The sequence below is a fragment of the Aphelocoma coerulescens genome (genome assembly GCF_041296385.1).
Source record: "Aphelocoma coerulescens isolate FSJ_1873_10779 chromosome Z unlocalized genomic scaffold, UR_Acoe_1.0 ChrZ, whole genome shotgun sequence".
Classification (NCBI taxonomy): Eukaryota; Metazoa; Chordata; class Aves; order Passeriformes; family Corvidae; genus Aphelocoma; species Aphelocoma coerulescens.
This window is the reverse complement of record NW_027184085.1, coordinates 1,765,589-1,781,075: the sequence shown is the minus strand read 5'-3', so window position 1 is coordinate 1,781,075 and position 15,487 is coordinate 1,765,589. Positions and strand designations below refer to the sequence as shown.

General features: G+C 39.5%; 1 protein-coding gene across 5 annotated transcripts in view; it reads right to left on the bottom strand.

Moving 5' to 3' along the window:
- DYM (dymeclin) overlaps nt 1-15,487 on the bottom strand; it is a 212,316-nt gene that overhangs the window by 187,446 nt on the left and 9,383 nt on the right. For all 5 annotated transcript variants that reach the window (XM_069001243.1, XM_069001244.1, XM_069001245.1 and 2 more), the window contains exons 2-5: nt 12,763-12,940; nt 2,850-2,902; nt 2,077-2,170; nt 669-805 (exon numbers count right to left, since the gene is read on the bottom strand). In XM_069001243.1, the coding sequence (XP_068857344.1) occupies nt 669-805; nt 2,077-2,170; nt 2,850-2,902; nt 12,763-12,902 (424 nt within the window). In that variant the 5' untranslated portion in view covers nt 12,903-12,940. The remainder of the gene's footprint in view (nt 1-668; nt 806-2,076; nt 2,171-2,849; nt 2,903-12,762; nt 12,941-15,487) is intronic.

Sequence of the window (15,487 nt, the reverse complement as noted above, 5' to 3'; positions counted from 1 at the left end):
CTTCCATCTCATGTCACATATACTCCATTTCCTGGACATGAGCCTATTTTAGTAATTCTGCCTAAATTCTGTGACTTCTCTTATACTCTTGTATAAGCTATTGCCCCCAAATTAAATTTTAGCAATTGTTTTCTCAATGGGTCAATTCTAACCATAGTACTATAACTTTTGTTCCCTAGATCCCTAAAAATTGCATTAATTCCACTCTGTGGCTGCTGCTGGTTTATGAAAAATATGTGAAAAGATGCATTAAAAAGGTGCAATATCAACGTTCCAATGTTCATATGTGGTCAGCTTCACCCCAATTCTGTTCTGTTCCTCTGAAGAGGACCATTAACACCTTTCAAAATGTATGAAAATCACTAAAGCTCAGGTAGGTCTACAGCACCACATCTCAACAACTGTTTAAAAAAAGCCAGATTAAGTGACACCTAACTCTCTAGTACTTAATTTCTAGTCTTAAAGCAAAGTTTGGGATTCTCAGTCTACAAAACATAGAATCATTGAATTATTTAGGGAAAAGACTCTTAAGACTCTTAAGATCTTAAGATCAAGTACAACCATTAACCTAACTCACTAGTCCAGCACTAAACCATGTCCCTACATGCCATCAGGACATTTAAGTTTCTCAGGGGATGTTTGTTTCACTAGCAGTTGTGTGTACGCACCATATGAGCTTGGTCCTGCTTTCTCTTCATAAGTAAAATGAAGTTGCAGCTCCTCTTCTGACATTCGACTGATGAATACTTTCAGCAAACAGCAAATAATGAACAGTGCATTGTGAGCCTGCCAGATAAAGAGGTGGCTAGAAAAGAAGCAGGAACAAACAAGAATCAGTAATGCTTCACCAGCAAACATGCATCAAAAACCACAAGAAAATAAATGTCAGAGTAGACAAAGTTCCTACAGTTAAAGCAAGGAAAAGCCAACGTGTTTAAGCAGGGAGTCTGCAGCTGATGTTACAGAAAACACAATGGGAATGTATTTAAAAGTAGTTTAGAAAATACAACCTTATCCCTAACTACATTTGTACCATTAAAAACACCACAGCCAACAGAAGTACCACTCTCTGAGGAACTCACTAACAGTTCAGCAAACTTCTAGAGGTCTCTAGATGCTATGGACTCAAGGCACACAGACATTCAAAAACCTCCGACAGGTTCAGACCTGAAAGCTTCCTGGCTCCCTGAACCTTAGCCTTTTTCCCCAAGTAAATAGCCTTCAGCTGACAGCAGGCATTTATGGACTTCATGAGCACCATACAGCAGGATTTTCTCATGCAACACACATAAATATTTTCCAAGTTTTCTCAATGAAAGCTGCATAAAATTTCTTTGAGTCCCAGTAAGCAACTGTTAGGAAGCCCATACAGCACAGAGTCAGCTATTGCCTGAAGCTGTACCTTCAAGGTATCTTTGGATTAAAATCCAGAGCTATCTGGGAACAAGTAACTTCTTACTTTAGATGCAAGCGAACCACTTGATGGCACTCCTGGGAACAAGGAGGAATTGCAGCCCCAGATCTGAGGAGAGTGGGACATTTATCTGTGGGTGTGAGGGAACAACTACAGAAAGCCTCCTGCAAAAAAACCCCACAGTGCTGCAGGAGTAACCTCTTGGAGTTCCATCCTACTGCTGAAAGGGGCAAAAAAAACCAATGGCAGCTGTATGACATAACTTGAAGGCAGTATTTTGATACATATTTATAGATACAGATATTTGAAATATTTCCAAGATAGAATACTGGCTCATACATTAAGCTTCAACTAAAAAGTTCAGATGATTTTTAAACAGCTCTAAGCCAGTAGCATCCATAACTTACACCATTTATATAAAAATGTGTTAATCTAACACACAAATACGTATTTTTCCCCAGTAATCTATTTAATGATTAGACTTAGTTTCTGTGTTTAGAAAAGTACTAGACACTTGTTCTGTTTCAAACAACAGTTTAAGAGAATTCTAAGGTTTGGTCTGCGAGCATGTTAATTAGTAGAGTAAAAAAATTCAAGAGCTAGCAACAAAAGGAACATTTTAAAAATTAAATGGCATACACAGCTCTTTTCTGGGAACTTACTTCTGACATTCTGCTGAAATTTTTAACTCTTTGGTTCTAGAAAGAAAGACTTTAATCAATGATCCAAGGTTTCCTGTTCGAGGATTCTTCTCAACTAGATGAGGAAAAATAAGATACAATTACAAAGCATGTGTAAGTTGACACTACCTAGTTCAAACAATATATAGAAAAAAACCAAAACTTCAACATCTTTCATATTTCTAAATAAAGCACAGTATGTCTTGTTTTTCTGTACAGGCATTCTTCTTTCAAGATTTTCCAGTACATGATTTACTAGTCCATAACTGTTCTCTAAATATAACTAATATTAAATAATCTTAATAATATTAAATATCCCAAATGAGGGATACTCATACTGCTCCCTTTCCCAGACTTGTCTACAGCACAACAGCCTCCTGTCAGAAAACTGGGCCGGTCTTCACAACTACCTTTTACCTTCCTGCAACACCACTGATCACATTTTATATCATCCTTTCCTTTCATCCTCTAATTCTTTCTTCTTACTGATCAGCTTAAAGGGCAAAGTGCAAAAGACAAAGTGAAGACGGAATTACTTGTTTTAAACCTTTCAGTCATATCAAGTTCCGTAAAACAGTTATCAATGGAAGTTTCTAAAGGTTTGGGATATACATAAAAACACTCTTTACACACTGCTTTAATCTTTCTAGTGCAACATAAACAAATAGAATGCTAAAGGCATGACTGTGCACAGGGATGCTGTTTCCCAATTTTTCTGGTAAAGTACATGGAAAAAAGATGGCACAACTCCTTACCTAAAGACTTGCAGACTGAGATTGTGGCTTCTTCCAGGAGCTTTAAGTCAGCACTAGGTATGAGGAAAAGAAAATAAAAATGGTTACACAAGCAACTGGGCTCCTGTACTTGAAGTGAAAATTCATTACAAAACAGTAATAAAATCTTTCTACAAAGCACTTAATTTTAGCCATCCATTAGCTTGTGCAGGTCAGTTTGTACAACCTCCCTGCTCATGCAGGGGCTTCTATACCCAGCAGCCCCAGACTGTGTCCAGGTGGCTTTTTAGTATCCCCACAAGTTCTCTGAGCAACTCATTCCAATGCTCCATCATCCTAACATCAGGCAGCACAATATTCTTTTGAAGTACAGCATACTAGGAAACTAATATTCAAAAGTGAATTGTTCATCAGAGTGAAATTATCTTAGTGTCTTCTCCCAGGGAACAAGGGACAGGATGAGAGAAAATGGCCTCAAGTTGTGAAAAGGGAGTTTTAGATTGGATATTGGGGAAAATTCCGTTGTGAAAAGGGAGTTTTAGGTTGGATATTGGGGAAAATTCCTTCATAGAAAGTGTTGTCCAGCCCTGTCCCAGCTGCCCAGGGCAGTGGTGGAATCCCCATCCCTGGAAGGATTAAAAGCTGTGTGGATGTGGCACCTGGGCACATGGGACAGTGCTGGGGGAATGGTTGGACTCCAAGATCTTCATGGGCTTTTCCAACCTAAATGATTCTGTGATTCCATGAGCATTTTATTACCACTACTTCTTCAGGACCAGTACTGCCATGCTCAGCTTGGTGTTACTGAAAACACAAATAGAACAGCAGCCTATAGAAAGAACTTGAACTTCTTTGCAAGAAACTTCACATTAAATGATGCATTTTTGAGAAAGTGAATAAAAGAAACCTCAATCTGACATTTAACCTCAAGCTAAGCAGCTCTTTCCTTTCAATTAATGTTATTATACTAGTGCAACAATCACATCAGATACAGCAAATTGTTCGTAAGTTCATTAATTGCCTCGTGATACGCCTCAGAAAAACATCATCTGAAAAGAACAATAAAGCACTAAAGCAAAACCTGACAGCAACCACTGAAAGTAAACACCAGCTGCGTCAAGCACATACTTCTGACCTACCAGTACAGGGCAACTGATCCTCAAAAACATCCTTAACAGATGGGAAAACAAGACAAATCATCAGATACTCTGTTCAATGCCACATTGAGCAATACAAATATTAATAACTAAAGGGCACCCAGTTCCACCACTCTCATCGTTAAAATTTTTTCCTTCTATCTTGTCTGAATCTACCCTCTTCTAGTTTTAAAACTATCACCTCTTGTCATATCATGAAGCGCCTACTGCTCAGTGTTTTGGAAGAGATGGTAGAGCCTCTGTACAGACTGAATTAACATACAGCCTGACCTTCAGGGACCTCTGAAGTTCAACAAATAAAAGGACAGTCAAAAAAAATTAGTTCAACACTTGCAGTCATAATGCAGCCCTCTTCTCTTTTTAAGGTCCTGTGCTTTTTTTAAATTTACACGGTAATCCAGTTTACAGCACGCTGTTGTGTCAACCTGAGATTATCAGTGGTGCTGCGTGGGAAGCTGCTAAACCAGCTCCAGGGCTGAAAACCCTGTCGAGCCATGCTCTTAGAAGCTGTGGAGTTTGAGCTGTGCCCCAACTCATGAGGACTGGATGATATTGTAGAAAGAGCAGCCAAAATAATTATTTCAAAATCCTTCAAGAGGAAACTATTCAAGATAGAGACATCAAGCAAATTAAGTTTTAAGATCCCTGCAAATTTTCTTGTATATGAGACTAATTTACTGTGTAGTGAGCTGACAGCTGAGACAGCTCTTCATCTACAGCTGAATATCCTAAGACAACTTTAGATTACACAGATTGGCTTGTCCTGATATCAATTACCAGCATTCATTCTTCTTTTACAAACTGCTTTGAAACACAAGATTCAGAAAGAACAAACTTACACTTTGATATATATTTTAAAAACATTAGACTTGGTCTCAAGGGTGGTCTCTTGTTCCAGCACTACAAACATGCAGAGTAATTAAAAACAAATGGTATTGAGCAAGAACACGCCACCAGCAACTACGGACAACACAGTTTTCTAGGTCTATGTGACCTTGCACTTTTTTAAAATAACAGAAACTTCTAAATTTGCCCAGCTGGCTGCTTGTCATCAGGATTTATTCCTTCCCAAGACCAGGCAGACAGGGAGGGTGAATATTACAATGGACAACAACTCAATAGAGAGTTCTTAGGTACTGAAAAATCATAATCTAACACAACATGACCCCTCCCACTATCCAAAGATCCTGGGGACACAGTCAGAGTGGTTATTGTAATTGCTCCAGGACTTAAACCATAAATGCAGACATTCAGCTTTGAATTACGGTTCATTTTCTCCCTAATTTCTAAGGTTAGGTTTCAAAGTCTAGCATTCTTACAGATTTTTTTTTCTTCCCTTTTGAGTTATTAAAAACCACACAAAGTCCTCAAACAAATTCCACAGAGTTGCTTAATTTCTACAAGTTGCCAGGATCAAAACCAGTGGCAAAGCAAGCAAGGCTTTCAGATCTTCAGCAAAGCTTTTAACACTCAAGTCATTCTTTTTCATACTAAAATGAAGTTTAAAGCTTAAAAATTAACTAAAGCCCACTGCCCCTTATTCATACAAGAACACAAAACTGAATTTTGCCACACTCAAGACTAAGCAACAGCCACCACAAAATTTCAGTTCACTCAAAAGAAACACCTAATGAGGGGGAATTACAGCAGAAATACCACCCCAATAGGCACACACCAGTGAAATACTCAGTACTGTTACACCTCCAAGGATGGATTCACGGGGTGAATATCATGGAGGGCTACAAAAAATAGCAGCTCGTTCCCAAGTACCTGGGGCCAAACTTAGCGGTGACTTTCTTTCCTTTGATTGGGCAGGAAAATGAAGTGAGAGACATGGAAAAAGCTGTCTGGGTATTTTCTTGTGCAGTGAAGAGGCAGAAGGTAAATTACATTAACACTTGGGTAGAAAATGCCAGAGCCAAGATTCACAAGGTGGCACAAAAAAAAATGGTACAAGCAACTGTGGCACTGACTTTCCTCTGCAGTCCTTGTGGAGATGACATCTGGTTAATGAATGAATGTAAGAATGGAAACTCAACACCGAAACATCTATCCTTTCATTACGCCACACAGAACACTGCTAATAAGTATTCAAATTGTATTTCAGCTCTAACAAGCACTGATAAGGTGAAGCTCCTCACTGCACTGATCACAAACAGAAGTTCAAATTCTGTCTGAAAACCCTCACCTGAGGAATACAGACTGCCCTGTTGTCAAATATATGTCAAACATATAAGCCTGAGGAGAAGCAGATGAGGGAGCTGGGAAAGGGGCTCAGGCTGGAGCAAAGGAGGCTCAGGGGGGACCTTGTGGCTCTGCACAAGTCCCTGACAGGAGGGGGCAGCCGGGGGGGTCGGGCTCTGCTCTCAGGGAACAGGGACAGGAGGAGAAGGAACGGCCTCAAGCTGTGCCAGGGGGGAATTTAGGTTGGATATTGGGGAAAACTTCTTCATGGAAAGGGATGTCCAGCCCTGGCACAGCTGCCCAGGGCAGTGGTGGAGTTGCCATCACAGGACAGATTTAAAAGCCATGTGGATGTGACACTTGGTGACATGGGCTAGAACACAAAAAAGTAAAGAACAGATTTGTTAAGGATGGAGTGTAAAATATTCCCTGCTCTATCAGAAACACTTGGTATATTCACAACATAAAAAAGATTATCTGTTGCTAGTAATAAACAGGCCGTAAGTATGAAAAGTAAGTCAGCCCTTCCTGCTGCTTGATGGCTCTGCTGAGCATCAGTAGGAGAAACCCAGGCACACCAGTAACATCCAGGAAGCTCTGCCCTGGACAAGACACCACTACAGAAAATGGTCATGTGCACATGGAACAAACTCTGAGGGTGGGCAGGCCCTGGCACAGGGTGCCCAGAGCAGCTGGGGCTGCCCCTGGATCCCTGGCAGTGTCCCAGGCCAGGTTGGACAGGGCTTGGAGCAGCCTGGGACAGTGAAAGGTGTCCCTGCCCATGGCAGGGGGTGGAATGGGATGATTTTTAAGATTCCTTCCAACTCAAACTGTTCTGAGCTTCTGTGACACCAGCTTCAATCCATGGACCTTTAACACCACTATCACAGTGACCTGGGTGAGTTTGCACATGTACTTCAACTGGCACAACCTGAACTGAACAACCTCACTTTGAGAAAGCAGTACATATTTACATATTTACCAGTTCTATGGTTTTCCAAGAAATGAACAAAAGGTATCACCTGATGTGGGGATTCAAATGGGCTGTGAATATATAGGGCAAACAGAAAATATTCAAAGCAAAGTATTCTTAACTATATAGACTTGACTGACTCCCTTGGATACAAGCAAATATGTGAGGTGCACAGTTGCTTCCCACACACTTCAGGAAAAAATTCCACACTTCACAGGAGTTCCTCCTTCATCTTGTGATCTGATGGCCAGCGTTTTCAAAGCACTTAATAAAAGAAAGAAATTATTTTATTTGCTTTTCTTTTATGTAGATCGTAAGCTCACAGACTTCAGCAAAACTAAAATTAATAGTAGTAAAATTTGCATCCTTGACAGTGCAGCCATCTTTAAAGAAAATGGTTTTGTCTTTGTTTATTTTAGAGGTATCCAAACAGGAGAGGTTTTACAGTGGCAGTGATTATCTTCTGTAACATCTTAACACCATGCCACAAGAATATTTTGCATACCAATTGCGACTACAAACCCCTCTCTATACACAGGCAGCATCTGTGTGACTGCAGCTATCAGATCACTGGTGAAAGTAAAGAGTAATCAAGGATAATTGTTATTTCATTGGGATTTAATCACTTTGTGTTTGCAATCACTCATCACAGTACAAGTGTTTCTTCATCAGGGAGTTAGTTTTCTGCAAGAAAACCTCTTCTCAGCAGAGGTGGGAAAGAATGGCAAATTGAGCAGTCTATTAGTCAATAAAATTTCATCATTTTCATTGACTGCAGATTTTTATTTCTGGCTTCTTACTATCAAAAAGCCGGATTCTGTGGTAAGCTATTCTGGCATATATTGTAAAAAACATTACTTCCAAAAAGAAGAGGATGGAAAAAAAAAAAAAAGAAAGGGGAAAAAAACCCAGTGGTGTTATAAATAGGATTATTTTTAAATGGTTGAATTCAGCTACCTTACTTTAAATTTACTAACAATCAGTCTTCAGCAAAACCATAATTATTAAGACAGTGAAGGCTGTTTCCTGACAGCAGCCAGCTTTGAAGAACGTGGTTTCATCCACTTTTATTTTAATGGCACCACAATAGGAATTGTTTCAAATTTGCAGAAATATCAAAAATATCACCACATAACAAGAGAAAGTATTCTGCCTAAAAGCTGCAAACATACTCACACCACAACACCTGCCCTTAGTATGGTAAGAAAAAGACCCAAACCAAAGCAGACAAGTATCCCCATAAAAAAAGGAGGAAAAAAACAAAACAAGCAGCTTTCCTGACAGTTTTTTCCTCATGGTAAGGCCTTTTTTCTTTGCCATTGAATACAAAACAGAAGAACCAGCCCATTTAGTAAATTCATACTGTGGGAATGCTGATTTTAATGGACTAGTTGGAGGACAGACATCAAAGAATATAAGGCAGCATATGATTTATTGTACCATTAAAAAATGTACCATGTTAAAGCAACATAAAAGCTTCTCATTTTTATGTCTTTCCATTAAAGGCCCATGCACATTACTCTTGAACCAGCAACTCATTAATAACTCTGGGGAAGGAACAAAGCAGAACAGTAAATATTAAGCACATGATTTTCAGCAAGTTCTGCTTTAGTTAACTTTAAGTTTTCCATCAGAAAATAATTGTAACTAATACCACCACTAAGGAGGAGGTTGCATTCTTGGTAGCAAATCACAGAAAAGCCAGACAAACACAAAGTCTGCCTAGACTGAGAGCTAACACTCCAAAGAAAACCTCATAGCTCTTAATCCTGACAGTAACAAAAAAAATCATCCAGAAAAGCTGTATTTTATTTTCCAATATCCAAACACTATTGGATTGATAGGTCAGCCACCTCAAGTATAGAAGTGGCAGATTTAAGAGGTTTTATACAATTTTAATTCAGCTCCCATGAGTCTATTCTGTGCAACAAATAAGGACCCATGAAGGAAAAAAAAAAAAAGAACATGCAGGAGTGTGAAATTAGAGCACCAAATACTTCCTAACGGCTGAAACCAGAAATGTCTCACCAGACACTTCAGCAGTACCTGCTTAGCACGCATGGTTTGCTTTATGGAAGAGGATATCACAATAAACCTTTTACAGTGAAAAGCATGAAGGCAACCTAAAAACTAAACTGCTGGAAGCTGTTCCTTTGGCGATCATTTATGTCTGCACCACTTATCTGCTCCCACTCCTAGACTGTGAAAGGCCCCAGAGGCTTTCTTTACCTGCCAGACACCCAGGCTGGCTCTGGCTGTTACTACTCACTCTTGCCAGGGGAGTCACAGGCAGGAAGCAGGGGTTCACCATCAGCTCATTTCTGATTACCGACAGCTGATATTTCCTCTTAATATTTCCCTAATTATTAATTATCAATAGTATAAAAAATCAATAGTATGAGAGGAAGAACAAGTAGCCCAGAAAGGCAGAATATTAAACTCCTAGCAGCCAGTTCTGCTTTGACCACACACTTTCCTTGGTCATTTTTGGATGGCACAGCAGGTTTAAGCAATCCCACCTTTCAGCCCAAAAGGTTGCTGCGTCCCAAAAAATCAGTCCCTCATTGTGCCAGAATTGTTTTGTGGTGCCAAGCTATGAATCACTCAAGGGAATTATCTTGGTTGAAAAAATAAACACTTCTGCTGTGTTGTTTTCCAGATAGATTAGTTCCTGATTAAACCCGCAGAAGAACAAAATAAACACTGGAAGAGAGAGTGAAAGGGAGAGAGCATCTTGCATCAGTGTTGCTGACAGAGATACAGCAACTTTGCAGTCAGCAGCACTGGTATTTGGCAAGCTTTATTCCATACAGAAAACTACCTTGTGTCCTTCACAGAAACAGACCAAAAAGCCAGCAGGACTGAAAAAGTAAAAACCCAGGAAAGAAAGCATGGCTGAGAAAATGAGCAATGCTAAACCATTTCACATGGAACCAGAAAAAGAGAGATTAACACATTCAGTCAGGTAGACGTCAGAAAAGAAACCAAAAGAGAGAACCATAAAGATGAGACATGGATAAAAATGGGAAGACATCAACCAAACTGAAAGGGGAAAGAGAGAAAAGCAAAACAAGGACAAAGAAAGAAATACAAAGTGCCAAGACACACAAAGCATAAGAAAATGAAGACAGCAGAGCACAGAAAGTGGTGCTATTTTAAGATCTGGTATCATGTCTCCATGTTTCTCAGAGTAGAAAGACAGTAATTCCCCATCTCTCAAGCCAAAGCACAAAGACTACTGTTCCACAGAAGATCCAGCTCTGTTTGACACTTGGGATCTACAGTTCCTGGACTAACTGGGAACAGCTTCTGTAAAGCAAAGCACTAGTCACAAGCTCCTAACTAGAAAAAGCATACGTGGAAAAGCGTTAAAAACCCCACAAACTTCCTTACACACACTGATTCAGATTCCCCTTGAAAGCCTTCCTTGCAGATACTGTTTTCTTGCTATTGCCAAGGCTTCTTGACAACAAGGTGAATCTGTTGGGCATCTGTTGCAGAAAAATCTACCCCAGCCCCACCACTTCCCCAGCGTGCTAGTTTTTGCTTGGATAATTTTGGTTTGGCTGATTGCTTTTCCTCCCAACATGAATTTTCCTACCGCTTTCTCTTCTAATGTTTTTCTCCTCCTCCTCCCCTACAGTACTGACATATGTAGAACAGAATTATGTCCAAAGCAGCACCCAGAGAAGATAGCCCTCTTCTCCTTAGTCCCATCTTTGCAAAAACTTGAGGAAATACATCTTTTACTCTAAAACATGACCAACTGCTTCCACAAAAAAACAACACAAAACACTTATACAGCTCCCAATAATACTTGCAAACAGTCACTAGTTTTGCAACAGACAACTGGAAAAAGTGAATTTAAAAGGAGAAGAAACCTGTAAAACTCTGTCCTGTTCGACAGGTGAAAACTGGCTCCGTTCCACAAATCACAAACAAGCATCTTGCTCCTGACTCTTAAGCCTCATTAAAAACAGAGTTAAGTTGATAATTTGGAAGCTTTCAATCTCAGAAATTGACATTGACCTCTATTGTTCCATTCCTGCAGGCAAGGTTATCTGATATAGACAAATGCTGAGGGTGCTGTGCAGCCAACATCGTCTGATTTCACTTGCCAGTGGTTGCCTCAGGTAGATACAACTAAATGGGAACTTTCTGTTTCCTTCCATTACTAAGCTGCAGAAAAGATGTCTCTAAAAATACTTCTCCTCTAGCTGCCAGGCAAGAGCACCATCTGGTGTTCAGCTAATTAAAGCTTTCAACCTACGTTTGGATCATTTTATTGGTCTGCTTGTTTTTTTAATTACGTTTCTTGTTTGAGGTTTTTTTGTTTGGTTAGGTTTTTGCTTTGTTGATTTGGGGGGTTATTTTAGCAAATTTACTCTGCACTGGATCTGAATTCCATGAAACAGGAATAAAAACCAAGCTAAGAAAAACTCCTTAACTTTCATAGGGGAAAGATGAAAAATAGAACAACCAAGAGAAATTGGTGGGGTTTTATATGTAATTATTCCCCCTTAAAAAAACCCAAACAACAGAGTATTATGCAAGTTCTTAGAATACTGTCAATCTTATTAGTCATGGGTAGGCTGTAAATAATTCTTATCTTCAGGGATCTAAGAGGAAAAACAACCGCTTTCTCACACACTCCCAGTTCAGTACTGCCCTTTACCAGCTTTACAGCTGTCCACAACTCTGTCCCTTCTTCCTAACCTCTGGCTATTCTCTCCAGGCAGAAGTCAAAATACTTCCTCCTCCTCACTCTTCACAAAAATAGCACCTAGTAAATGCCTCCCAGTTATTTACCTTAACCATTTTCCATTCCAGTTGCCTGAACTTTCACTTACAGAAAAGCACCCGTTTTACATTGAAAACTGTAGTAACAGTTTAAGTAACACCTGAAGGTATTAATATCAGATTGTTCTTGTAAGACTGATAATCAACACACAGGCCAAGGAATTTAGCAATGGAGTTGGGTTAACAGAAGTTACAAGAACTTCAATTCTCTATTTTGGGAGATGTGCTATGGATCCTCTAAAAAATACTGACTTTATTTATATCAACACCGCTTTCTGGAATGAAAAGGCATTCAAAGCTTGAATTGATATTTAGAAAGTATCTTTATGGAGAATATACACCAAATTTCTATTCAAAATGCAAAAAGGGGTGAAAAAGAGCCATACAGACTAAGCAACTCAAAAGCTAACCTACAATTAAATCATACAAGAAGTACAGTTCACTCTAAGTTGAGAGGAAACATCAAATGTTGGAATCTTCAGCAAATCCAATCAACCCAAATGCTATATCAAAGAAAAAAGAAAGCTTCCTAGAACAACAAGGAAAAGAAAAAAGCTTCCCCCCAACAGCACAGACCCTATTTCTGATCTTTACCAGGAGAATGAATAGCAATTACAGCTATTATGAAGAAGAAAAAACCCACAGGAATGGAAGAGGTGGTGGAAAATGCTTCCAAACTTAGAAACAACAACATATTTTACACAGGCATTTATTCCCCTGCTACCTAAAACAGGAATAATTAACATAACCACTCATTTGCTTTCAGACTGGTCACTTCTATAAACATACTATCAAAGTTAGCTCTTCAACACCCTCTTACCTGTTTGTTGGAGTCGTGAAGCTAAAAGACAGAAGCTGATTCCAGAACGGGTCATTCTCGGAGATGGGCTCTGATCCTGACAGTTTTTGTAAGTACTCATTTTCTGGAAGCTCACTGATGCTGCTGCTGTTTGCTCCCATCTTCTTTATTTGGCAAATCTCTTTCTAAATTTTCATTTCTTTGAGAAACAAAAAAAGAAGAAAGAAACATTTTAAGTCTTTTGTACAAATAAAGAATACACAGACCCTGAGTTAGCCACCAGTACAGCTTTAGATCACCCCCTTGAAAAATGACTGAGATGTAGGAATCAGGCACATCGGAATATATTAGAAAGACTTCCTTTTAATAAAATTTGGACAATAACATCTTTGGCCAAGGAAGATAAAAGTTTCTGTGCTACTACTTCAGTCATCATATCACTTGTATTTTAATACATTATACTCAGCAAGAACACTGCAGCACAGTTTTCTCAGTACCAAGGCTGCTAACAGTGAGGAAAACTATACAGAATTCACAATTTTAACAGGGGTGTCAAGCTGACAGTGTTGTTCAGAAATGTATTTTCAAAATTAATATGCACAGAAAAAAAATTACTACTTCTGTAAAGATGCAGCTAATTCCTGCACGCTACCAATGACCTACACCTTTAAAGTTCCTGCCCTTCCAGAGTAAGCACAGCTCTTATCATGCGGTTATCAAGCAAGCAAAGGTACTACTGACCAGACATGAACCTCCTGATCTCTGCAAAATAACATGGTACCTTCCACAGCAACTACTTTAAGGGGGAAAATCCATAAAATGAACACATCAGAAATACAACTGCTTTTTGATGGAAGACTACAGAAGTTGGCACTCCAAACCCTCTCGCTATATGTGTTGTACTTGATCTGTGCGAAGAATGAGAAGCTTTGATTTCTTCATGCTGCTTCTCATCTTTATAAACAATTTAATTAAAGAAAGAAAACCACCACAACGCTATCGACTATGTCCCAGGTATGATCCCAAGCACCTCACATCTTTCCAGGGCATCAGCTTCAATAATCTTCCATCTTTTGGGACAAAGTAACTGGGACAGGTTTAAAAGTTGGTATGAAAAAAGGCATCCCCATCAAGATAAAAGTGTTGTACAACTTTACTGTAACCTAAATACTCACTCCTGAACTGGCATAAGAGACAAGAACAGGCACAGCTGTATCAGAAGATGTAAGCTACTACCCAGCAGCAACTCATCCCTTGATTTCTACAAAGATACGAGGTATCAGATACAAGGTATCAGATACAAGAATCACGGCTGTACTGACACTCTTAAAACTCATCAACTTCGCAGAAGCAATTGCTTCCGGAAAAGACAATTCTAATAAAAATTCATAGCAATAAAGAACTGTACAATATGAGGAAAGCTGCACTAAAAACAAACAAGACATGCAACAAATACCTGCAACATTAGCAGCCATAGCGGATGTTCTCGAATTCATATTTGAGATTTAGAGCAACTGCATAGTACCCAAATATGTCAGAAACAACAAACGGCCGGCACCATCACAGAGCAGAATATAAGATATATTAAGTAATAAAGAGATCTTTAAAATGTGAAATCCAATAAAAACAAGGAAATTGGTGATTATTTTCTAAATTTCATCTGTAGGAGACTCTACAGGCTGGAAATATAGCACTCCATACTCCTTCCCCCTCCATTTCAGTATTCCATCCTCCACCACCACTGTTACCTGCTCTAGAAGAGAGGATACAGTGCAACTGAATGCTGACTCTGTCCTCCTTTAAATTGTCTCAAAGACCCTTTGCTCTTCATTTGTTGTACCTCCAAGATGCACTCAGGGAGCTCTGTTTTTAAAGGGTCCATTGGGTCTATACCACCTCCCTTCACACCTAACCTTATAACCCCATATAACCTCTCTTAGCAAAATGCTCTGAAGACACTGTCTATAGCACTTGAAAAAGCCGTATTTGTCACAGGGACTACCAGCAAGAAGAGAAATCTGAAGTAGCCTAAGAATGAAACTGAAACTTCATGCCAGGGAATTCTGTGGAGAAGCATTAAAGAATTATAATATACAATCAGCTTAAGAGCTTTTCCAGAACTTAGGTTGAACGCTCACTCACAGAACAGAATGAATGCATCTTACCAGAACAAAAATTTTGCTGCCCTGAAGGAAAAATCCTCACAATCAGTGTATTCTACCCTTCAAACAGTGCCAATCAATACTAAAGCTATAAAGCAGAAGAAAAACCAAGTGGTGTAATATCTGAGAAAAGTGGATCATTAATTAGAAGAATGAAGATTCAGCGTGTACATGGACATCTCAGTTCCGCATCCCCTGGTTTCCAGAATGGTTTGAGTTGGAAGGGACCTTAAAGCTCAACCTGTCCCACCCCCTGCCATGGGCAGGGACACCTTGCATTGGACCAGGCTGCTCCAAGCCCCATCCAACCTGAACATGTTTGCAACGTGTTCAACTACTGCAAAAGCCAACAATGATGCTGCTGGCCCTGGACCTGTATTTTGACTCAAGCCCCTTCCCTGTGCCTAAACTTAAAGGTCCTACATTTAAACCTTTATTTCTTGGACAAAAGACGAGTCTAGCCTCTGTCTGCTTCAAGTTCCCATTCTCTGCTCATGTTTTCCAGCTCACTTGCTCCAAGACAAACAACTAATGGTGAAGAGAACCAAGAGGCAGCTGGAGCCCTGCATTCAAATCCCTCCACC